Source organism: Pan troglodytes, chromosome 2 (genome assembly GCF_028858775.2).
Source record: "Pan troglodytes isolate AG18354 chromosome 2, NHGRI_mPanTro3-v2.0_pri, whole genome shotgun sequence".
Lineage (NCBI taxonomy): Eukaryota > Metazoa > Chordata > Mammalia > Primates > Hominidae > Pan > Pan troglodytes.
This window is the reverse complement of record NC_086015.1, coordinates 125,294,414-125,320,823: the sequence shown is the minus strand read 5'-3', so window position 1 is coordinate 125,320,823 and position 26,410 is coordinate 125,294,414. Positions and strand designations below refer to the sequence as shown.

Genomic DNA, 26,410 nt, shown 5'->3' with positions numbered 1-26,410 from the left:
GCCACAAGCACCCTAAGAACGAAATTTTTGTTTCCTTTATGCCTACAGAGTAAGTGTTCTGTTCCATAGGGAAGATAGAGTAGATGAGTCTGGGCAGAGTTTTGGCAGTAGTTGCTGTCCCCTCACCAAGCCAGCCTGGTGATGAAAACTTTCTAAGAATTTTTTCCAATTTTTCTGTTGAGCTCCTAGTGGGATTTGATATGGTTTGGCTGTGTCCCTACCAAAATCTCATCTTGAATTCCCACACATTGTGGGAGGGACCCAGTGGGAGGTGATTGAATCATGGGGGCAGGTCTTTCCCATGCTGTTCTCATGACAGTGAATGAGTCTCACAACATCTGATGGTTTCAAAAAGGGGTGTTCCCCTGCACAGCTCTCTCTTTGCCTGCTGCCATCCTCATAAGATGTGACCTGCTCCTCCTTGCTTTCTGCCATGATTGTGAGGCTTCCCCAGCCATGTGGAACTGTAAGTCCAATTAAGCCTCTTTCTTTTGTAAATTCCCCAGTCTCGGGTATGTCTTTATCAGCAGCATGAAAACAGACTAATACAGGGTTCTTATAGAAAAAACAACAACAACAACAACAACAAACCTGCGAGAAAGTGTGAACTCTAAGGGGTTTACTGTATCACACTAGCCCATACTTAGCATTTAACAATTTATTAAAGTTTTCTAGCTTGATTCTTGTTACTGGCTTACATGGCATCTGGAAGCATCAGCTAAGGTAATAAAATGCTCTGGTCGTGTTTTTCTGTATATGAGCTTGCTTTTTCCAGATTTTGTTGAATTTTTGCCCTGTGACCTCAGTTCTCTTAGAGATTCAAGAAATTTCATTTGTTTGCAGTTTGTCCAGGATTTTCTTGTCATATGGATGAAAATAACTCTCTTTCTAGCTCTCTACATCTCTGAAGTGAAATCAGAACTAATATCTATAACTTTTAATATATAATTTCTAGAACTCAATGAAAATTAACCAGACACAAGAAGTTGCTGGATTTAACCTTGTGGTCAATATATTTAAAAATCAACTGTACCTCTATATACCAACAACAAATAAAATGTTAAAAATTAAATAATACTATTTAACATAAAGGGTATGTGAAATTTCTTTTAAGTTCTTACATTGGAAGGCTTAATAACATAAAAATTCCAATTCTTCCCAAATTGGTCTATTGATTTAATGCAATCCCAATGAAAACCCTAGCAGATTTTTATGGAAATTGACAAGCCAATTCTAAAATCTATGTAGAAATGCAAAGAACCAAGAATAGTTAAGTCATTCTTAAAGAAGAAAAATGAGGTGGAAGGACTTGTTCTGGTAGATATCAAGACTTTTGTAGAGTCATAATAGTTAAAAGAGTGTGATACTGGCACAAGGACAGGCAAATAGACCAATGGAAGAGAATCCAGAATCAGATTTACACATGTGTATGGTCACTTGATTTGGGGTAAAGATGACACTGCTGGGCAGCAGGGAATAAATTTCATTTTCAATGAAAATGTGCTCAGAAAATTGTTTATCCATAAGAGAAACAATAATTAAACTTAACCCCTATCTCACAGCTCAGTTCCACGGGGATTGTAGATCTAAATGTAAGAGGCAAAATATAATAGTATTAGGAGATACTAAAGAAAAAAATCTTCATGACCTGGGGAATACAGCATTCCTTATATAAAACACAAAAATCTTGAGGACTTTAAAGGAAAAGATTGATAAATTAAACTTTATTAAAATAAATAATAAAAATATCTGTTTATCAAACAATAGCATTAAGAGAGCAAAATGGCAAGTCACTAATTGAAAGAAGGTACTTTGAACTTGTAAAATCACAAAGGCACTATATCCAGGATACATAAGAAACTTCTACAAACTCCAGTAAGAAAAAGGAAAGTGAATAAATAAAAAAACAAAAGATTCCACTGAGACTCAAGAAAGGATATCCAAAAGTTCAAGAGTCCAATAAACATGAAGAAGTGTTCAATGCTATTAGTCATTAGGGAAATGCAAATTAAACCACAGCAAAATACCATCTCACACCCACCAGCAGAGCTATAATTGAAAAGACTGTTAGCTCCAAATGTTGCCAAGGATGTGGAACAACTAAAAATCTCAAACACTGAAAATGTGTAGGTAAATTTGTAAAAATCTTTGGCATATCCTACTAAGTTTGAACATATGCATACTACATTGGTTATCTATTGCCACATAACAAAGTACCCTAAGACTTAATGATTTAAAACAACAAACATGTTTCCTCACTGTTTCTGTGTGTCAGGAATTTGACAGCAGCTTGGCTGTATGGTTTTTAACTTAGTGTCTCTCATGAGTTAGAAGTCAAGGTGGCAATTCTTCCGAAGACTGGACTGCAGCTGGAACATTCCTTTTTAAGATGGCTCACTCCCTTGATTATTGGCAGAAATTCTTGGTTCCTCAGATGGGAGTGAGCCATCCTTTCTCACCATGTGGACTTTCCATAGTACTGCTTGAGCATTCTCATGACATGGCAACTGACTTTTCCCAGAGTGGACGAGGAAGATGCTATAATGCCTTTTATGACCTAGGCCTGGAGGTAATACACTACCACTTCTGCTATTCTATATACTAGAAGTAAGTCACTAAGTCCAGCCCACACTTGAGGGTCATGGATTTAGTCTCCTCCTTTTCAAGGGAGGAGGGTTGAAGAATTTATGGACATATCTTAAGATCACCATACATATCCTATGACCAAACAATTTTACCCCGAACTATAGAAGCAAAAATGGATGGATGGGTGACCCTCAAAACAATGTAACATGTCAAAGAATGTTTATAGCATCATTATTCATAATAGCCAATTAGCAGAAATCAAATGTCTGTCAATAATAGAATGGATAAACACATTGCAGTATATTCTAATACAATGGAATACTATTCAGAAATGAAAATAAACTACAAATATATGCAAAAACACAGAAGAATCTCACCAACATATTATTAAGCAAAAGAGATAAACCCCCAGAATGTGTACTACATTGTTGTTTTATATAAATGTTAAAAGGAGGCAAAGCCAATCTAAAATATAAGAAGTCAAAATGGTGGTTACCTCTGGGGAGAAGCAAGGAGGGAATAATTAAGCAGGGTTACAAGAGAGTTACAAGAGGGAGCTTCTGTTCTATATTTTGTCCTGAGTGGTGGTTGGAAAGGTATATTTACATTGTGATAGCTTGTTCAGCCATGCATTACTGATTTGTGCATATTTCAGAATTGCCTTATACTTCAATTTTTAAAAATTGTTAAGATATCAAGGAAATAAACAGTGCTTATCCAGCAAGAAAGAAAACAAGTATGTGTGCAGTTTGGCTTGAAAGTAGCCAGTGTGTAATGTCTGCTTTAGACCCGGGGTTGGTGTCCTATTGCATTTGGGCTGCTATAAAAAACTACTATAGACTGGATGGTTTATAAACAACAGAAATTTGTTTCTCATAGTTCTGAAGGCTGTGAAGTCCAAGATCAAGATTCTGGCAGATTCAATGTCTGGTGAGGGCAGACTTCCTGGTTCATAGATGGCTATCTTCTCTCTGAGTTCTTACATGGCAGAAATGGTCAGAGAGTTCTTTGGGGGTCTCTCTTATAAGGGCACTAATCCCATTCATGAGGGCTCCAACCTCATGACCTAATCACTTCCCAAAGATCCCATCTCCAAATACCATCACCTTGGGGACTAGGTTTCAACATATGAATTTGGGGGCACAGAAATATTCAGTCTCTAGCAGTTGATAAATGTAATCTGTGGCAGGCCTCAAAGCATATAGTTGTGGTAGACTTTGGTGGTAAGCATCAGTCTATTCCCACAAAGTCTGAGTTGTAGAATGTTGGTTCTGAAAAGACCTTCTGGATCATTTGGTCCAGTGATTTTTCAAACTGACCTCCCTGGCAGAGACAACCCCTTAGGTACTCCACAGGATGTCAGAAATTCTCAGAACACAGAGTGAAAACTACTGATCTAGCTAACTCCCTGGTGCTACAAATAAAGAAACTAATATTTAGAGAGACTGTTACTTGTTTAGAGTTATGCAGCTACTTGTGGCAATGTCTGGAGATTCATTCCCATCTGAATGTAATATCACATGTTATGCTGTTCTGGTGGAGAAGGAAGAAAGGGGAAATGTTACACATCTCAGGGCCATGAGCTTTGGAGTAGATACTCTCCTAGTCTGTCACTCTAGGCAACGAAAAAGAGAAAGTTAGCAAAGAGAAGCTGAGATAGAAAACATGTTAGAAAGTGTTCCATTTAGGGGCTGCCCTGGGGAATGCCCTATTTTGTCACCAAGATGCAAGACATTCTCTCATTCAACTCATGCTTTAACTAGCTTCTCAGCTCTGGCTGCAGATTAGAACCACCTGGGAACTTTAATAAGCTACTGCTTCCTGGGCCTCCCCAAATACTAATTGAAACAGACTTTCTGGAGTGAGCTGGAAAGAATAGGATATTTTGATCCTCATTGAGCTTAACCGAGATGTATGTGGACTGACCTCATAATTTCAGAGTAGTTCTGACTCTGAACATCAAACTGAACCTTGCCAGAAGAGTAAGAAACAGAGAGAGAGAGAGAGAGAGAGAGAGAGAGAAAACCCTTGCCTCTTTGTTCTGGGACTGAGCTCACAGAGATAATGAAAGGGAAACCATTAAAACCATCCATAGTTGGCTGCAGAGTGGTGGCATGATTCAGCAGAAGGAATTCACATCCACCAATCACAGCCTCTTGCATTTTGGTCAAGAAGAGGTTGCAAAGAGATGGGGGGATGTGGGGACAGTGGCAACTGGCAATGACAGGGAAGGGAAGAAGCATGTGGCTGAGTGGTATTGTGTCTGTTTCCATACTGATTAATAATTTTCTCTCTCTCCCTCCCCTCCCCCTGCTTCATGTTGTCAAAGGAGGTGGTGGCAAACTTCAGACACTCTACCTTTGTTGCTATGACTTGAGGACTTGAACCTCTTCTCTGTGGCTCTAGTCCTAGGAATGCAGCCCCCATTTGTCCTTGGTTTCTCCCCTTATAATAAAATGTTGAAAGAATTAGATTCTTAGGCTGTTAATGGCAAGTGCAATTAAAGTTCCTTGGTTTTATAAGTGGCTTTTGGCAGACCATGGAGTCTACACTTCTACTTAGAATGGGTGGATCCTAGCAAGACTTTTCTCTGAGAGAGGTCACCCTTAAAGATACTTTAGTTCTCCATTCCTTTTTCCAGCTAAGGAAGCCTGACATCTTCCTAACCTGGATTCTTCTCCCCTTTGAAGTGTAGAATGCCAGAAGTGAAAAGAACCAAAGAGATTATTACATCCAGTTTCCATTTTGTAGATTAAAAACACACTTGAACAAAAGTGATTTATGTAAGGTTACCCAGTATGTCAGGGGAAATGTCAAGGCACAAACATACTTGGTTTAATTCTATAGTAAAAGGTCACTAGTTTTTGTCTTTAAAATATTTATAATGATAAAATTTGCCAAAGATACATAAAACTACATAAAATAATAGGCACCATCTATATCACCTAAATTTAAATGATTTTGCGTGTCTAGTGTGTTTCATATGTTTGTAAAAAAATAAAATGTTAAGGATTCAGCTAAAGCACCCGCTAATCCATCTCTCTCCTCTCTCCCTCCTCAGGAGTAACAACATTTAAGACTGGTGAGTCCCATTCCCCTAAATATATATATATATATATATATTTTTTTTTTTTTTAGACGAAGTGTCACCTGTTGCAGTAGCTGGATCTTGGCTCACTGCAAACTCCGCTACCTTGGTTAAAGTGATTTTCCTGCCTCAGCCTCCTGAGTAGTTGGGATTACAGGTGTGCACCACCACGCCTGGCTAATTTTTGTATTTTTAGTAGAAACGGGGTTTCACCATGTTGGCCAGGCTGTTCATGAACTCCTGACCTCAAGTGATCCACCCACCTCTGCCTCCCAAAGTGCTGGGATTACAGGCATGAGCCACCACACCTGGCCCCCCTGTATATTTTTATACTTTGTTCTACATACATGCGTATCTTCCATAATACTATACGATATTGTTTTGTGTCTTAATTAGCATAATGCTTTAGTCTTTTACAGCTTCTTTATTCACACATTATATTTTTAATATTCACCCATGTTGTAAATCTAGTTAATTCATTTTAACAGCTGCATATTATCTCATTCGTGAATAAACACCACCCTATTTGTCTATTATTCCTCCATTGTAAAGTTGTTCCCAAGTTTTGCACAAATCACTTTGCAATGAACATCCTTGCACAGGTTCCTGTGTCCAAGAATGAGTTTCTATAGAGTAAAGACCTTGAAGGGAAATTACAGGGTCCTAGGATATGTACACCTTTAATTCTACAAGATATTGTCAAATTGTTCAACAAAGTGGTTGACTCAATTTACACTTCTCACATGTTTGCCAATACTTAGCTAGCTCAGACTTTCACATTTTGACCAATTTGATGGATATGAAATACCATTTGTTATTTTGGTTTCCATTGTCCTGATTACCGGTACAAGTTGAGTGTCTTCTAATGTTTAATAGTGAATCAGATTGCTTCTTACGTGAATTACATGTTTATCTGCCTTAGCAGAGGGTTGTCTTCTACTGATTTTTAAGGAGTTCTTTATACATTTCCAATTATAACTTTTTTGCCTTTTTCATGCACAGCAAATATCTTTTCCTAGTTTGTGACTTTTAAAAAAATTTTTATGTAGTCTTTTGGTTATAGAACTTTTTAATTTAATATAGTTGAATGAGAATAACAAACTGTTTTTCCTTTCACACAATACTTCACTTCTGACACAAGATATGAGGGTATTTTTCCCATAACAAGCAGTTTTCCTCTTCTTTTTTTTTTTTTTTGAGATGGAGTCTCGCTCTGTTGCCCAGGCTGGAGTGCAGTGGTGTGATCGCGGCTCACTGCAAGCTCCACCTCCCGGGTTCACGCTATTCTCCTGCCTCAGCCTCCCGAGTAGCTGGGACTACGGGCGCCCGCCACCACGCCCAGCTAATTTTTTTTTTTTTTTGTATTTTTAGTAAGACAGGGTTTCACCATGTTAGCCAGGATGCTCTCGATCTCCTGACCTAGTGATCTGCCAGCCTCGGCCTCCCAAAGTGATGGGATTACAGGGGTGAGCCACCACGCCCGGCCAGTTTTCCACTTCTTGGTGGACATCAAGTGAACATCCTACAATTTTACTCAATTCTAATACAATTACCTGGAGATAGCATCAGATCCCAAAGATTAAGGGTTCAGCCCCATGAGACTGTCCTTTCCAATTTCAGATGCTAATTGCGAGTCAAGGTTATTACCTATGTCTCTGACCATCTGGCTATAAATTGGAGGTACTCACAACCCCCTTGTCAGGTTCAATAATTTTCTAGAATTGCTAACAGAACTCAGGTAAACAGTTTACTTCCTAGATTACTAGTTTATTATAAAGCATACAACTCAGGAACAGCCAGATGGATAATGCAAATTATCTCTTTCTTCTTCTTCTAAATTGTCTTGTCTATTTACTACCTTATAATTTCCAGTTAATTTTAGAAACAGTTTGTAAAATTCTGAAAAACTTTCAGATTCTTATTAGAAATACGTAGAATTTGTTAATTTGGGAAGAATTGTCATCCTTAATGATACTGAGGGTTCTTATCCAAGAACACAATATATCTTTGCATTTATTTAGGTCTTTAAAAAAACGTTTCAGGCCAGGACCAGTGGCTCACTCCTGTAATCCCAGCACTTTGGGGGTCCAAGGCAGGTGGACCACCTGAGGTCAGGAGTTCAAGACCAGCCTGGCCAACATGGTGAAACCCCATCTCTACTAAAAACACAAAAATTAGCTGGACGTAGTGGTGGGCACAGGTAATCCCAATTACTCACGAGGCTGAGGCAGGAGAATCTCTTGAACCTGGGAGGTGGAGGTTGCAGTGAGCTGAGACTGCGCCACTGCACTCCAGCCTGGATGACAAGAGTGAAACTCCGTCTCAAAAAACAAAACAAAAATAATGTTTTCATTGAGAATGCTGGCTTGATACTAACTTAAAACAGTAACAAAAAAAGAAAAAAATGTTTTCAGTAACTGTTTACAATTTTCTTCATTAAGCTATTCCACATATTTTGTTGGACTTATTTCTAGTTACTTAATATATTTATTGTGTATTTTAAAGTCATATCTTCCAAATATATGTTGCTGGTATATTCAAATGTCAGTGACATTAATATATTGATCTTGTTTCCAGCAACCACTCTTGTTAGTCCTTATATATAATGTATAGATTCTCTTTATATTCTGTGTAGATAACGTAATATTATCAATAATATTTTTACTCTTCATTTTCAGCCTTTTAATTCTACTTTATAATTGTGTTGGCTAGAATATCCAGTATGATGTTGAATAAGAGTTGTAATAATAAACATATTTGTTCCCAGACCCCTTTCATTAGCTTCCACCACCTCCTGCTTTTATCCTTACTCCAAGATTGTTTTGTTCTAGGCCACTAGCCAAGAAGTAAGTCTCTCAGTCCCTGCTGACCCAGACTTCCCTGTACAGGCATGCAGCTCCTACAAACCTCATTCAGCCAGTTGTGCTTAATAAAGGTGTCCAACCATCCTTAGGAGTTTTATTTTGGTGGTTCACTACTCTCTAGTGCAATGTGTCTGAGGTGCTTGAAAACATTTTATTCTTTCTATATGTTTATGTTCATTAAAGGAATCACTATCTATCTAGGGTCAATAGTCAGAAACCTATATCCTTCTCTCAACCCCTACACTAATTGATCATCAATTATGTCAGTTCCACATTCTACATAACTGTCAAAATATTCTCTCTTCTCCATTTCCAACACCAGTTATTGGCTTGGGCCCTCAGTTCTCCCACCTTAACTATAGTAACAGTTTCCTAACTAGTCTCCCTGTCTTTCATCTAAATTCCTGAACACCATTCTTCTCACTGCTGCCAAGTTTATCTTTCGAAAATACAATTCTCATTATGCCTCTCCGGATTCAAAATTCTTCATTGGCTCTCCATTGTCTCCTGCATGAAGTCTTAGTTCTCCAGCTGGTCATACAAACTCTTTATTTATTCTGGCTAGCTCTCTAACACACCAGCCTAGCAAAACTTAAGTGCTTATTGTTCAGCTATGCTGTTTATTGGTGCTGTGATTTTTGTATAGGCTGGTCTCTCTGCTTGGATTGCTCTGGCAAAGTCATATTCATTTTCAAACCTAGAGTAGATGTCCCTTCCTCCAGGAATTATTGATAAAGAGTGCAACAAATATTTATTGAGTATATCTATATTTCAGATACTATGCTAGATGCTGGGAATACAAAATGCATAAGACATAGTCTGAATCTTCTAGTGTCAATCAGCTACTTACACTTCTTACCTCCCTTTAGCTTTAAGTAGCTGGTGCATGATTTTTACTTACCTGATTCTTCATTCTTTTCCCTGTATGTCTACAAAATCTTCTCCATTCTTGATAAATACTGTACACATATAAATGTACAAATATTACATTATTCTCAAATACAGATGCACATATATAGTATTCAGAGAACACACAGTGTTCAGAAACATTCATAGACACAGTTTCAACTAGGAAGTATGATTATAAATGATGAGATAACAGCTTAGTACTTTGTGGTCAGATCCTAGCTCAGTCAACACACAGAAGCATTGTACAGCTAGGGTGGTGAAGGGTATTGTGTTCTGAAAATAGATTGCCTAAATTTGCATCTCAGCTCTGCTACTTACAAGCTGGGTAGCCTTGGGTAAGTTAATGAACCTTTGCACCTCATCTGTAAAATGGGGACAATGATGATCCCTGAGTCATAGTGCTGTTCAATACAAATTATTGAATTTGTATTTACTTCAATAATGAAAGTGCTTGGAAGCTAGTTTGAGCGTAGTGAGTTATCTCAATTGGTTGTTCCCAGTCAGCTACAGATGGAACTCCTTGTTGTCTTTCCCCCATTCTCACTAGCACACTTAGCTAGCATTTTTTAAAAAGTGCCTAGAATAGTGCCTAAGACAATGTGTTTAATACATGGTAGCTATTATCATAACTTTGTATAGGAGGAAGTCACTATCAGCAAGTCAAGTGATTTTTACTTTATATCTAGCAATGAAAGAGCTGCAGTTGTTCTGAGCCAAGTACATACTCTTATCTAATCTTTATTGGACGAATGGCACATGTGGGAAGAATGACTGGCCCAAGAGAGCCCAGAGCTGTGGGATTCAGTTTTCCCTTATGTAGAGCTGAATAACATATGTGGAAAGAAATTGTATTAGCACACATTGACAGAGCCAGCTAGCTGTAAACACAGACAGATGGAAATACATTAATAGCTATGTGAGGGTCTATAGTGTTTCAGCTAAGAGCACAAACTCTGGAGTCAGATCACCTCACCTAGGCTCATTATTCTGCCATTTACCAGCATCGTAACATTGAGCAAGTTATCTCTTTGTACCTCAGTTTCCACATCTATAAAATGGGATTGATAATAATAGCCCTTATTTCATGCAGTTATTGTAAGACTTTAATTAAATAAAGCATGTGAAGCACTAAGAACATTGCTTGGTACATAGTACATAATAAATGATGAAGAAAAAAGATGCACACAGTAGACAGAGAAGCGGGTGAAAATAAATCATCTAAGTGTTCACTTCAAGAGAAGCAATGAAGGTAGATGTTTAACTGGATAAGTAATTCCCAAGGGAAAAATAAGGAAATTCTAATTCTAATGCACTTGAGATAAACTTTATTAAAGCTATTTTTCATTTGTTTACATAGAAGTCTCCAACTTATCTTCCCTATTATGTTTGGTTTACAGCACCAGTATTTCCCAAAATATGCTCCGTGGAGCATCTGCCCTAAACCATATGTGAGAAAAAAGGGTTTTGTGGCTGAATGACTTTGGGGGAATGCTGAGTGCCATATTTATTTCTATATTCAAATGTACATTAACACTCTAAGGTTTAATATGTCCTGAAAAATTGTTTCATTTAGTTTAATCCAGCATTTCTTGAATTGACTTAATAATAGAGCCCTTTTTTCATATACTGTGTATTAACATTCCAGGGAACTACTGTTCAACGGAACAAACATGGGAGAAATGCTGGCTTAGATGAATATTAAAATGGCCTTTATACCAAAGCGGGGGCTGAGGGGTATGGGGGGAGGTGTGGGAAAGACAGGGCTCACATGTCTTTTTAGACTGGAATTGAGCATTTGCCGAAGACTATTCACAAACCCGGAAACTATGCAAATCCCTCAGGATCACAGACATCCAAACATACACAGTGTTGCTGGGAGCATGTACAGGGTCTTTAGAGGGGGTTGAGGGACCTGACCCTCAACCCTCACACTGCAGCTTCCTCCTGCTGCTGCTGCTGCTGCTGTGCTAGGATCCCTCCACGGAAGACCTATGAGGCTCCTAAACATTTTACCATCTATCTTTGGCCACTTACTTCCTGAATTTACTCTCTGGAAGAGAAGAGGCCCACTGGGGAAAAGAGAAGTCAGATCCAGGAGAGAACCGGAAGAAGGAAAGACAGGGAGAAGAGACTGGGTTAAGATCCAGCATCAGATCTAGGACAAGGATGCTCCTCTGGGTAGAGGCGAAATGAAAGATATCAGCAACGCAGGGTAAGGGGCCCCCTCACAGCAGAGCAGGGCATGACATGCGCTCAGGAGAAAAAATATCGACTTCTAAGGTTAGTGACCAGAATGGGAGCTTCCTGAAACTGTGTTTGATGAATTTAATGAATTTTTATTCATTTATTTTTCTTGAAGAAAAATGTGATGGCTGGTGGGCTTCCTGCCGTGGAAGGAGAGACTGAGATTACATGCTACGTGGCCTGGTGCAAAGAGACCTAAAGTCTTTGCAAAGCAAAAGGTCAAAACCTTGATCTGGCAAGGTCAAAACCTTGGTGGGGGCTGAGGTCTGTGAGTGGCTTCTCAGTGACAATGAAGGATAAGAAAAAATAAAATAAACATATACCTACTTATAATATTTTTATAAGAAAAAATAAATAAACATTAGAATATTAGAATAAATAAATAAATATACCTATTTGAACAGTGCCTAGCTATGGAAAGCAGCAGCGGGATTTTTTTAAACTCCCATAACTTTTTATTTTTCTATAATATTTTACTTTTATAGTTGTAGAAACTTGAGTGAACTTCTCTAGTTTATCTCTACCTTCAAGAAACAAATATTTATCTATCTATCTATCTATTTATTTATTTATTTATTTTCGAGACCGAGTTTCGCTCTGTCGCCCAGGCTGGAGTGCAGTGGCGCGATCTCCGCTCACTGCAACCTCCGCCTCCCAGGTTCAAGTAATTCTCGGGCCTCAGCGTCCCGAGTAGCTGAGATTACAGGGGCGTGCCACCACGCACGGCTGTTTTGTATTTTTATTAGAGACAGGGTTTCGCCATATAGGCCAGGCTGGTCTCGAACTCCTGACCTCGGATGATCCACCCGCCTCGGCCTCCCAAAGTGCTGGGATTACAGGCGTGATACACTGCTCCTGGCCTAGATACGAATCTTTAGTTCCTAGAAAATCTGAAGAGACATTACGTGTAAACTTCATATTACTGTGTTTTTAGTAAAACAAACAATGTTTTGCAAGTATTTATAAGGGAATGGAAATATAACGCAGGAAACACACCCTAGAAAGTTATATCCACATAATTCTAGAAGGAGAGGGGGATACATTTGCAGGGGATGAGATTTCCCGAGAACTTCTGGAGGAAAGTGGGAATCTTCTCCGTCAGCGGGGTGGGGGACGGTGTTTCAGCGAGCAGGAGGCGGCGGCAGGTAGGGAAGGTGGCCGCAGTCCCCCGGGAGGCGGGGGCGGAGCAGGAAACGGCGGCGCGAGGGGCGGGAGGCGGAGCCGTGGGGAGCGCCGCAGGTGGGGACGAGCCGGGCGGCACCTGCCCCGGGACCAGAGCGGACGCTCCCTCCCCGCTGCGCCGAGTGAGGGGAAACCCGAGGGGTTCCTTGGAGAAGGTGGTGCGTCCTGGGGCGGCAGCTGAGGAAGAAAGACGCAGTGCCCCGAAGCCCCTGAGCTGAAAAGGGCCAGAAAGGGGGCGGCATGGCATGGCCCAAACTGCCCGCACCTTGGCTGCTGCTCTGCACCTGGCTCCCAGCAGGTGAGCCGTGGAAAAATGGTACCCACCCTGGACCCAAGGAGACAGGAAGCCATTGTGGCGTGGCCTTGCAGAGCTGGCCGCGGGCAGGGCAGTGGAGGCCTGGGCCGCGCTCTGGTGGCGCTTGGCATGGGCGCCAGGAGGTGCGGGGACTGGATCGAGTTTCTGCCTGTGGGAACCTGTTGCTTTTCTCTTTTGTTAGTCCAGGCCCTTCCCAAACAGGTGCAACTGAGAAACCTGGAGCCTTTGAACTTTCGTTCCTGCAGTCATTAGGCAGTTCTTGATCTCTGAAGCTGAACTGATAGGGGCAAAAGCACCGTTCTTTAAAATTCCTAATTACTTTTTCCTTTCATCTGATATGGTGACAACCATATTGGCCCAGAAGTGCATATATTTCATTTCTGGGAGGTTATAATGTGTCCTCAGTATGTAAAGCAATGTTTGGCCAGAATCTGAATCTATTGTGCAGGACCACAACGTGTACTTCTGGGCTAACCATGTTCAATGTCACTTTTCTACTTTCTTTGTATCCAGTCACTGCCCTAACTTTACCCCTTGCTCATCCCGCATCAGGTGTCCAACCATCTACCCTCTCAGGCTTCATTCTCTTACCCTCCACACCAATCTCCTCTCTGTTTTGGAAAACATGATTTTGTGTATCTGTGTGTGTGTCCTGGAAATCTGACAGAAGTGTGTATCTCCACGAGTGAAACCAGGGAGGAAAGGGTAGCTGAGGGACGGAATGGGCAGGCTCTTTCAGCTCTTTTCCAATTAGGATGTAGGTGTGACCTTGCAAAGAATTTATAAGTTCCCTTGGAAGCTCCACCCTGTTTTATTTCATTTTACCCCTCCCCTCCCTTTCGGAATAGCTGCCCTCTTACCTCTAAGTTGTCAGTGGAAGGTCAACTTAGAGTTTGCTCACAGACCAATTTGAGTCTTGTATTTTTAGGCTGGGAACAGATGCAATATGAAGGTGTGTTGGCAGAATGTTCTTTCTACAAGCTCCGTAAGACATAACGAATTTCTCAGGTATAATCAAATCTTATTCAGACAGGATTCTACCATAACTTAAGCGTAATGCTGAGAATAAAAGGGAGAGAGGCTTGCAAAAGGGTAGGGAAACTAGAAAATTGATATCCCCCAAGGCCCTCTGGCTTACAAGATTTTCTACAGGATATAGACCCTAGAAACTGTCTGAAGTTGACAAGACTAGATGTTGGACACCCACGATGCACAGGGAAATAACTAAACCTCACCTCAATTTGTGTCCAAAATTTCACCAAACACCATCTTAGGCTATGAATGCAAATTTATAAAAATCCCACAGCTTTGCACAGTCTTCTCTCCTGTGGCTCCCCTGCTCATCTCAAACTCCACAGCAGCTGGGGATTTCTGAAGCTGCTTGAGCTACCTTTTTAGAAAAAATAGAGTTCTGCTCCCACCTCTGCCCCTGGGTATTCTATCCCCAGAATTAAGACTTTGTAATCCTAAGCAAACCTCTAAACTCACGTTCACTTTATAGATGAGAAATTGATATTTCAACTGTTTGACTCCAACACTTGGAGGGGAAATAGCTATTTTAGCAGATAGTTTTCCTATGTGTAGAAATGTAAATAAACTACATTCAGCTATTTAATGTGGTTTGTGTCAATGATGTTTATGTGACACTGGGCAAGTTATTAAACTATTCAAAGCTTCCAGTAAATAGCAATTATTATAGTACATATCTCATACAGCTTTTGTGAGGATTAAGTGAAATTAAGGTTTTAAAGTGCTTAACAGAGTCCCTGAACAAAGTGAGGGAAAGCTTAATCAATATTAGCTAGGGTGATAATAGTAGTCAGGAATTAGAGCCAGGTAGGATTGTTTAAAGCTAACTTTAAGGAAACAAGTTTCTCTATTCCTCCTTCCCCTATGGCTAAGAAATGTGAGCTATAGTAACAGGTGATTATCAGTTTGGAATTCTGAATCTCCCTCTTACTAGTTGTGACTTTGGATGGATTACTTAAACTGCCTTTGCCTGGAAAACAGGTGAAATTCCTGACAAGCCAACTCCCTGTGCCCTCTCAATAAGGCCAATTATTGTTGGGTGGATTAAGGTCAAGCACAGTGTCAATGACACGCTGCAACTGTGATATGCACTTTGGAAAACCCTGTACTACAGTGTGTTCGTTTTGGTCCATCACCTTGTTCTCTCCTGTCTCTAAAGAAGAGTCAACCCAATTCTCTGATTAGCCTCCAAGTTCCCACAATTGCAAAGTGTGAGGCAGTAGTAAAATTGTGTCATATTTAGGTATTTGCTGGTCACTGTGGCTTGGGGCCCCTAATGAAGCTTCTGAGGCCAGGGAGTCTTGTGATATTATCACAGTCCTTGTGCTCTGAGCTGTGTAGAGATCACTTGTCAGAAGTAGGTGTGTGTGGTCTTCACTCAGGAAATACTGGGCATAAGTCCTTCTCTACTCCCCCACCTTTTCCTTAATTTTTAAGCCAAACTTCCCAAAGTGTCTGTCAAGATCAAACTGAAGATCAAGCGTCCTCTCTTGCTCTCAATATCTATCAAAGCAGTGGTTTCTGATTTTTTTTCACAGCTCCCAGAAAGATCCAAGTACATTGTGACATGTATGCACACATATACAGTTTATAAAATGGAAGCAAAATGATCACAAAAATTTTATTACTAAGTTGAATAAAATAATAACAATTGATATTACATATTATCTTACTGATATTAAAATTCATTTAAAAAATCATCCCCACATTAACAATATTAAATATAAACACCCTGTAAGTTGATTTTCTCAAAACCCGCTGCAAACTGCAATATGCACTTTGGAAAACCCTGTACTAAAGTGTGTTCATTTTGGTCCATCACCTTGATCCCTCCTGTCTCTAAAGAAGAGTCAACCCAATTCTCAAATTAGCCTCCAAGTTCCCACAATTGCAAAGTGTGAGGCAGTATTAAAATTGTGTCATATTTAGGTACTTGCTAGTCATTGTGGCTTGGGGCCCCTAATGAAACTTCTGGGGTCAAGGAGTCTTGTGATATTATCACAGTCCTTGTGCTCTGAGCTATGTAGAGATCAGTTGCCAGAGGGGTGTGTTGGGGGGTAGGTGTGTAATTCTCTGAAAGTTTTTTCTTCAGAAATAAATACACTTTTGGGGCTGGGTGCAGTGGCTCACGCCTGTAATCCCAGCACTTTGGGAGGCCAAGGTGAGCGGATCACCTAAGGTCAGGAGTTCAAGACCAGCCTGGCCAACATGGTGAAACCCCATCTCTACTAAAAGTATAAAAATTAGCTGAGCGTGGTAGCATGCACCTGTAGTGCCAGCTACTTGGGAGGCTCAGGCACTTGAATCCGGGAGGTGGAGGTTGCAGTGAGCTGAGATCACGCCACTTCACTCTAGTTTGGGCGACAGAGTGAGACTGTGTCTCAAAAAAAAAAAAACAAAAACCAAAAAAACAAAAAAAAAAACAGAAAGAAATACACTTTTAACGCACAAGTGATATGTGAATATCTGCTCCTTAAAACATTAAAATAAGGCTAAAGTAAGTACCATTGTTGGCTAATAGCTCTAGTTGCCTTCATCCAATGTCAAAGTTTATTCTCAGAATGAAAGTTTAGTGTTCCCGCCGATCCCCCAAACTCTAAAAGGATGTGTGTCATTTCTGCTTTAGTGAATTTTTTTTAACATCATAGTGTGGTGTTAACTTGCAGATCCACACAGCTATCAACTTGTATTATCATTCTTTGGGAAATCAGACAACCGACCCCTAAGTAAGAATATCCTTAGAGAGACAGCATCTAGAACAGTAATTTTTCCTGGGTGGTGGGGGTGGACGTATGGACCATACCGTAGACTTAATGAAATCTTACAAAGTTCCCTGATATATCTCAGGGTGAGGGGGTATGGGTGATGGATGGGAGACTGTCCACTCAGCTGCTCCCTTGTCTCCTTGGGAGTTCCTGAATACCTCCCCAGAATCCCAGAGCTCTGTTGAATACAGGTAGAAATCACTCCCAGCCTTTATCTTCCCCTCCCAGCCAGTTTTACAGATAAGGAAATCTGGACCCAAGTCATGTGTCTCAGGTTGACAGAGTGGAGTTAGTTTGAGAACTGGGACCAGAACCCTGGTGTCTTCACCCTTTCTTCATTGCTCTCTCTCCTATTTCATACTGTGGAGCAGGTTTTTTGTTTGTTTGTTTGTTTGTTTTAATTATACTGGGTTACATGTGCAGAACGTGTACTTTTGTTACATAGGTATACACGTGCCATAGTGGTTTGCTGCACCCATCAACCCATCACCTACATTAGGTATTTCTCCTAATGTTATCCCTCCCCTACCCCCCCACCCCAACAGGCCCTGGTGTGTGATGTTCCCCTCCCTGTGTCCATGTGTTCTCATTATTCAACTCCCACTTATGAGTGAGAACATGCGGTATTTGGTTTTTTGTCCTTGTGATAGTTTGCTGAGAATGATGGTTCCCAGCTTCATCAATGTCCCTGCAAAGGACATGAACTCATCCTTTTTTATGGATGCATAGTATTCCATGGTGTATATGTGCCACATTTTCTTAATCCAGTCTATCATTGATGGACATTTGGGTTGGTTCCAAGTCTTTGCTCTTGTGAATAGTGCTGCAATAGACGTATGTGTGCATGTGTCTCTATCGTAGAATGATTTATAATCCTTTGGATATATGCCCAGTGGTGGGATGGCTGGGTCAAATGGTATTTCTAGTTCTAGATCCTTGAGGAATCACCATACTGTCTTCCACAATGGTTGAACTAATTTACACTCCCACCAACAGTGTAAAAGCGTTCCTATTTTTCCACAACCTCTCCCGCATCTGTTGTTTCCTGATTTTTAATGATCACCATTCTAACTGGCATGAGATGGTATCTCATTGTGGATTTGATTTGCTTTTCTCTAGTGACCAGTGATGATGAGTATTTTTTCATATGTCTGTTGGCTGCATAAATGTCTTCTTTGGAGAAGTGTCTGTTCATATCCTTTGCCCATTTTTTGATGGGGTTGTTTGCTTTTTTCTTGTAAATTTGTTTAAGTTCTTTGTAGATTCTGGATATTAGCCCTTTGTCAGATGGATAGATTGCAAAATTTTCTCCCATTCTTTAGGCTGCCTGTTCACTCTGATGATAGTTTAAGTTTGTCTTGTTTAATTGAATTCTAGTATACAGAAATAGAAACAGGTGTCTGCTTCTTGGATGTCTAACTAAATGCTAATGTTTAAACATCTTGCCCCAACAACAATGCAGTGAAACAAGCCGTTGGGTGATTAGTGTACAGTCTACCTGGGTTTCTTTTACCATAATAATTTATTTCATTATTTGAAGTCCTTGGGGGAAAATAAAATTGTGTGTTTTAAGAATTGAGAAGACTCTGGCCGGGCACGGTGGCTCACGCCTGTAATCCTAACACTTTGGGAGGCCAAGGCAGGTGGATCATTTGAAGTCGGGAGTTCAAGACCAGCCTGGCCAACATGGCGAAATCCCTTCTCTACAAAAAATACAAAAATTAGCCCAGCGTGGTGGCAGGTGCCTGTAATCCAAGCTACTCGGGAGGCTGAGGCAGGAGAATCAATTGAACCTGGTGGGGCAGAGGTTGCAGTGAGCCGAGATCGCGCCATTTCACTCCAGCCTGGGCAAAAGAGACTCCTTCTCAAAAATAAATAAATAAAATAAAATAAAGAATTGAGAAGACTCTGGCCATGTCCCCAGTTCTTTCTAGATCTCCCAATCTGCAACTCTTGGGATAAGGTGGGATCAGAGGAAAGCAATTTTGACACTTTCTTTATTTCTCATAACCAGGTAATCACTGAGTTCTGTTACTTAGTCCCAGGATCTGCCCCTTCTTTTCTATTTTGGGTGACAATTCTTATACTAGCCTACTTTAAGCATCTTCTTGCCTCTAGTCCTGCTACTTCTGTCTACTTCCAACCATTCTCTATGCAGATGATAGGTTAAACCTACCTGAGTTAATCATTCCCACTTTCATTTTAATCTTCCATCCAAAGAAGCTCCATTAGATCCCTATAGCTTATGAGACTGGGCTAAAGGTCTTTGTTTGAAATTCAAGGCCAACTAATTCTGGGCTCACTACTTTGGGAAGCCTTGTCCCCACAGATACAGGCATGGTCTTATTGTATAACCTTTCTCCTCAACACACACCCTTTTTTCTTGCTTTTTGTCTGGCCGTACTAGACATGGTTAATGTTAACCATTTTTTTGAACTTTTAGGGCACTTAAAATTTGTTCCAAGCAATTTAGTCTATCTTGCATGAATGTGTCTGTTCTTTTGTTTAGCAAATGTTTAATGTGCACTTGGTGCAAGACCTCGTGCTGGCAAACAAAAGCCATCATGGCCCTGGCCCCCGTGGTGCTTATTGTCTAAAGGGAATTCAAGTGAATGTAGAAATACAACTGTGACAAGGCCAGGAAAGAAGGATACAAGGTACCACAACAGCACTTAGTAGATGGATTTTGCTCAGTCAGGAGGCCCTCCCTGAAGGGATGATGCATGAGTACTGAGGAACGATGAATTCAAACCAAAGTAATAGCATCTGCAAGACTGCTGGATAGGAGCTTAGTGTGTATGAGAGATGAGAAGAATGTTAGCGGGACTGAGTGAAGGAAGCCACAGGAAGAGTGGTGGAGTTGAGGCCAGAGAAGTGGGTAGGACCAGATGTGCATGGCTGCATGGGTCATGGTAGGAGGTTTTGTGTTTATCTTAACAGAAATGGACAGCTGTTAGAGGTTTTTAAGGAGGAGGAATTGGGAGACTAACAGCAATGTGGAATCCACCTAGCAGGGGGAACCAGAGCATGCATGAATACAGTACTAGGTAAGCACAGGTGATATGGAGGCTGGACATAATAGTAGCTTGTGCTAGGATAGTAGTGAAATTGGAGAGAGAGAGAGATTCTGGAAATATTTCGGCGATAAATAAGCCCAATCTGATGATAGACTGTGTATTAGTCCGTTCTCATGCTGCTATAAAGAACTGCCTGAGATTGCGTAATTTATAAAGGAAAGAGGTTTAATTCACTTACAGTTCTGCAGGGCTGGGGAGGCCTCAGGAAACTTATAATCATGGCAGAAGGGGAAACAAACATTTCCTTCTTCACATGGTGGCAGGAGAAATGATTGCCCAGTGAAGGGGGAAGCTCCTTATAAAACCACTGGATCTTGTGAGAACTCACTATCATGAAAATAGAATGGGGAAACCACCCCAAGATTCAATTGTCTCCACCTGGTCCCTCCAACAACACATATGGATTATGGGAACTACAATTCAAGATGAGATTTGGGTGGGGACACAGCCAAACCATGTCAGACTGTATATGAAGAGCAAAGGAAAAAAAGATACCAGGATGATTCCTTGCTAGTTTTTGGTCTTTTCCATTCACTGAGATGGGAAATGTGGGAGAGGCCCAAGTTTGTATGGAAGGATGATGATTTAGATTTTGGGCTTGATTTAGAACTTGAAACAACCAAGAAGAACTATCAGGAGCATTTGGATACATGTGTCTGTTTTAGTCCCTTATTGTACAGGAGTAAGATTTAATATTCAATGCTCTCGTAGTTTCTGATCAATGCTTTAAAACTCGTCCATGACAGGAACTACTTTGTCTGTGTGTTTACTTGTTTATCATTGACTCTCCTACCAGGAGCACAAGTTCCAAGAGTGCAGGGACCTGTATCTCTTATTTTCTACTAGTGACTGGCTCAGAGTGTGTACTTAATAAATGAATGAATATGTGTGTTCTGGTCATGCCTAAATTTGCATGTGCTCTGAGATTAGTGTGTGGAGACATGAGTCACTAACCTGGGTGAATGACTTTGGGAAACCCCAAGCATCTGCCCCTCAACCAGGTCTTGGCCTCTCCCCCGGTAACCAAAAGGATGTTAAGTTCAAACCACCTGAGTGGCTATTTATTTCACTTAGTAGTTTATCAAAAAAAATTTTAAAGATTGATATTTTCCTCTTTTGAATAGGTTGTGGTGAAACATGGGACTGTCACTTGCTATTTATGGGAATATACATTTCTTTCCTGAAGTATCTATTCGAATAGAAAAGGTTTATTCCCTTTAGCTCACTTTGAGATATATATTCTACTGGAATAAAAGAACGCATGTGAAGACGTACTTATATAATCATATTCATTTCAGTAATTAATGTCAGCATTGCTTATAATACTTAAAAGTCAGAAACAACCTAAATGTCCATAATTTGGAAAATGTGTAAATTAAAGTGGCTCATTGATGGAGTGAAAAGTTCATGCAGTTACTAAAAAAAAATGGATCTGCATATACTGATATACAATATATCATTAGTTTGAAGAAAAAGTCACAAATCAATGTACATAATATGATTAATTTAAAAAAAAACAACATAGGAAAAGATGTGAAGGGATGTAGACCAAATTGTCAACAGCAGTACCTCTGGAAAGTGGAATTCATGGTGAGCAAGGAGGAACTTTTTACTTGATACCCCCTCCACTGTTTGAAGTTTCTCACTTATTTATTTTGTATTAACAAACAAAAAGGAAGAAGAGCTTCTGTACAAAATGATTAAAATAAATTTGTGAATGTCCCTTAAGTGCGTGAATATTCCTCAAAGCGTTAAATCTCAACCATTTAGAAAACTTATCCAGAAGACATGGTAGTGTAGTGGAGGTCTAAGCTTAAATCCAGCTTTGCTACTTTCTAGCTGTGTGGCCTTAAGCAGATTACTTAATCTCTCAGAATTTTCCTCATCAATGAAATTGAGAGAAAGTAAAGCTTATCTCATCAGTTTCTTGCAAAGGTTAAATGAGATAATGTATAATAAAACACACAATACCGTGTCAAACAACATAGTAAGTGCTCAGCACATAGCACTTTCCTTCTCAGGCGGTGCTGCACTGTTGAGTGTTGCATGCCAGACCTTGGGTAAACACACAGTACCTAGACATCACTCCACTCCCCACCCATCTGCTTTCCTGGTCTCCTTCTCTCTCTGCTCTCCCTATCCTTTCCTTCTTGTTCGTGACCACTCCCTCTTGTCTTTGTCTCTTCTTGTCCATAGCTAGTCACTTCTTGTCTTGCTCCTTCTTGTTCATAGCTAGTCCCTCTTCTCCTTGATTCCGCTCATATTTGCACTGTTATCTGAGGAAATGTAACAGGCACTGATGGTAAATATGCTTGGTGAGATAGCCTGCTCAGCCATAAACTCTGATAGTATTGAACCTGTGTGCATTTTGTTAACCTGCCACATGGAGTCAGGGTGCTTGTATACCTGAAAAACACTCAGGAATCAATTCCTGTCAGTCCCAGGCCACTGCCCCTTGCCGGCAAAGACCTGCCTTCACCCTCCTGCCTACCATCCCTTCCAAGCAGGCCTGTTCATAGGAAAGGAGGGGAAGTGTCATCTAGTCCTTCAAAATAGTTCTTAATTTTAAAAATATTTTAAAATATATACCTGTATTCCTATACTGTGTATCTTCTACAAACTAAAACTCCTTCTTGCCAAATCTAATACTACACAGGAAATGAGGAATAAAAAAATGTGCAAAGATGTGCATGTATTTAGGAACAGATGACATTTAGTTGTAAAGATACTCTGCCCTGGTTGGTGTGTTTCCTTCTGTTTTAGTGTAGGATGGTAGTCCCCACTCAGCACAGCAGCCTGGCCTTGGAAAGTACCTGATGGCGGGAATCAGAGAATCCCCTTCCCCTTCTCTCCTTCCCATGAGCTCTGATATCTCATCTGAAGTTTCCTTTCTACCCATGTGACAGGTCTCCTTCCCTTCTTTCACAGAGCCTGGCAAGCTGTGAATGAGTCCACCAGGGTACAAAGCTATGAAACTTTTGAAGCTTTTGAGGCACCAACTCATTTTGCAAAGAGAAGACAATCATGATAGTTTACATTTGTATCATTTTTTCGAAATGCTTTTACATGCTAGTCTCAGTGGATCTGGAACTCCTGAAGTAGTCAAGATAAGTACAAATGATACAAATGATAGCTTAGGTTTGTTGAATGTCTATATGTGCCAGGCTCTTTGCTAAATGGGGGACATTTTTTTATGCTCACCACAACCCTCTGAGGCAGGTATTATCTTCATCTCAGTTTTGCATACAAAGGAAAACAATAGTTTGGAAATAACTTGCTAGGTCAACTTCTGACTCTAACCAAATTCCCTTTTCTGACCCCCAGCAACTAATGTTGACTAGAGTGTTTAATAAACTGCTGTTTATATTACATTACCATTCAGCTGTTAGGGATTGGAGACAGAATCTGAACTCAGGGAGTCAGGTTCTAGAATTAACATTTTTGAGAGAAAATGATAGAGACAGCTAGGAAATGAGGAGTCAATGAACTGGGGAGGAGAAAATGCCACAGGATAAAGGAATTTTAAGAATAGAAAAAAAATTAAGAATTTGAAAACTTGTAGTAAGCCTGAAAGAGCAAAGTTGCAACCAGGATGACTACAATCAGGACGTTTCTCTTTTTTGATCCTGTTCACATTTTCAGCCTGATTTGCTGCTTTGGGTCCTTTCTTGAAAACTCCACCTGCTTAGTTCTGTGCATGCCCAGTGTGGTTAGGTTTACAGAGAAGTTAGAGGATATAGGAAAAGAAAGTGGGTGATTTTTGCCTTTGAGATGGACTGTCTTGCTACTGCCTTTCCTTCCCAATCTGGAAAATCCGACTGCTTTTTAAGAGCCTGGTGCCTGACTTCTACTTTGGAAGATCAAGCTTGCTTGCTTGGGAAAAATTGGGATTTGTTGTCAGCAAGGCCCAAGCTCAAATCCTGATGCTGACACTTTTTAGGTATGTGATGTTGGACACGTGGGGGTGTGGCTGATACTCTGAACTGAACTTCTGCCCACCTATATGAGCAGGGCTGTTGCCTGGCTGAGGGGGTTTGTGAGATTTAGAGACCAAGAATGTACATCACCCGGTGCATAATAGATGCTAAGGACCCACAGCAACAACTGAGATATGGGAGAAGAGTTTGCTGGGTTGTTCAGTACCTCTTCTCCTGGGACTCTTCGTGTGTGTGTGTGTGTGTGTGTGTGAAAGAGAGAGAGAGAGAGAGACAGGGCAGGGGGTGGACGTTTGAGGTCTGCGCAGGATGCTGTGGGGCTGGCTGGCAGACGCCTGGAGAGAGTGTGAATGAGCTCAAGATGGCCAGAACTTGTTGAACCTGGCAGATATCAAGGCTTGATATTCACACAGGGATGAAATAGAAGAGAAGATAAAAGAGTACCCAAGCAGCAAAGTCAGTGCTGACGTTGGTAAAGGTGAGTTTTGTCACCCCAAATGTGGTTTGTCCACAATAAGGGCATTCATGGAAGGGGAGCTGAGTGATCACCTTTCTCCCCATTTCCCCTCCTCAAGGGTGTCAGATTCTGCAATCTTCAAAGCTACCCCACAGCAATTTCTGACTCTAACCAAATTCCTTTTTCTGACCCCCAGCAAACCTGGTCTCCCTGCTCCCAAATGCTCTACCTCTATACAGGTGATATTGACTAGAGTGTTGAATAAACGGCTATTTATATCAAATTACATTCAGCCAAATAAGGAGCCTACATGTTCTTTATTTTACTGTGTCAGAGTGACTGCACCAGTTATATTTTAATTATTGCTCACATAGCCTGGCCCCCAGCTCAAATTATTTGCAAACTTGTGAATACCAATTATCTTTTATTTAAAGATTAGCCAAGCTGAGAGGCAGGAGCACTGCTCAGGGACAGAATCTCGACTCTGACCCCCTTAGAAAAAACGAATGACCACAGACAAGTCCCTTAAATTTCCAAGCCTCAGATTTGTTGTACAGGAAGTGAGCACAGCTAATCTTCTCCCAGGTATCACATTTAGTATATAAAAGAATATATTTGAAGATGCTGTTGAACCTAAGATTTTATTTAGACCAATATCAGTGTTTTCCTCTCTCTTCTCATCGGTATGCGTGTTATGGAACAAAATAAGCCAGTGTTGACAATGGCAACCTATTCATTGTGAAAATCTTATCTTTGGCTGCTTCTACTATTCAGATAAAACTGTGGTTGGTGAGATCTCCAAGGTCTATTTCAGGTCAGTTCTGGAAGAAAAGAAACAAACAAACAAAAACCAAAAAATACACAAAGGGGTAGTCACAGAGAAAGAACAAGAACCAAAAATTAGATTAAGAAAGCCATGTTAGGCTTGAGATGCTGGTCACCGGCCCTTCCATTCTAATTGGCCTGATTTCTGGGACTCTACAGCTTATGGAGACAGCAGCTTTTTTTCCCAAAACCACTCAAGGTTTATTTTTTAAATGATATTTTTTTTTCATTTACAGCTGAGTGGGGAAGTCATCTATCTTCCTAAAAACACCACTTTCACTGTATTACTGTTCTTCAGAAAAGACTTCAGTGATGATCCATGGACAAGAAATTGACACTGGATTGTGATTTAGACTTCACCCCATCGCCACACCTCCCACTCACCACCACCAGCCCCGCCTTATTTATCTTCTCTGTTTTCCATAAAGCTGGAGACACAGCTAGATTGGCTTCCCCCAGGTTACCCAAGTAACTGCCCCTTCCTGATAAGGCTCTTTGCTCCCTCCTTTCTTGCTTACTGAAACAATGAGTTTCTCTGCCTTCTTCCTACTTCTCATGCGTGATCTTAGTTCTACCTGCTTCTTGGAGCCTAGGTTAAATCATTTCCTTTCATGAAGTCTTCCTGCCCACAGCTCTTGCCTGCACTGCCGCAGAGTCTCTATCCAGCACATCTGCCATGGGGCAACTGCATCACAGCCCAGTCCTGGAGATAGGTGGTCAGGTCATTTCTGTGAGTGCCTGTCCTGAGCAGCATTCTGCTGTCTGTCTATGGATGTGAGAAACCCAGATGCAGGTGCCTATCAGAAGTTTAAGAGGACAGTCTTACAAGGGCTGTGACCAGTAGGTCAGGCAGGACCCAAGAATCATGTGCTCTAGTGTTCAAGACAGGCCCACCTAGCTGCTCCGTAAGATAATAACTGCATTTGTTTTGTTTGTGAGAGTACCTTGGTCAAAATGAAGGTGGCTCCGTTTGAAAACTCTGTTGGAGAAAACCCCAACTCCAACCTCTTTCTCCTTGGCCCTCGTAATAAGGGGAAAAAAGGGAAGAGACTCACATACTGACACTAATGTGGCAGTGTATGTGCAAGGCTTCATGCCAAGGACAGTAGATTATCTCATTGCATTCTTGCAAG

At 40.7% G+C, this 26,410-nt stretch overlaps 1 protein-coding gene across 7 annotated transcripts in view; it reads left to right on the top strand.

Annotated features, from left to right (window-relative positions):
• Window positions 1–342: 342 nt before the first annotated feature.
• Window positions 343–26,410, top strand: part of ILDR1 (immunoglobulin like domain containing receptor 1) — a 48,545-nt gene continuing 22,477 nt past the window's right edge. For 2 of the 7 annotated variants that reach the window (XM_063806163.1, XM_526282.6), the window contains exon 1: window positions 12,902–13,171. In XM_063806163.1, coding sequence (XP_063662233.1) covers window positions 13,114–13,171 — 58 coding nt within the window. In that variant the 5' untranslated portion in view covers window positions 12,902–13,113. Of the gene's footprint in view, window positions 467–12,889; window positions 13,172–26,410 lie in introns of those variants that run through there. The other 5 variants (XM_063806164.1, XM_024355613.3, XM_063806165.1 and 2 more) reach the window with 5 other exon arrangements.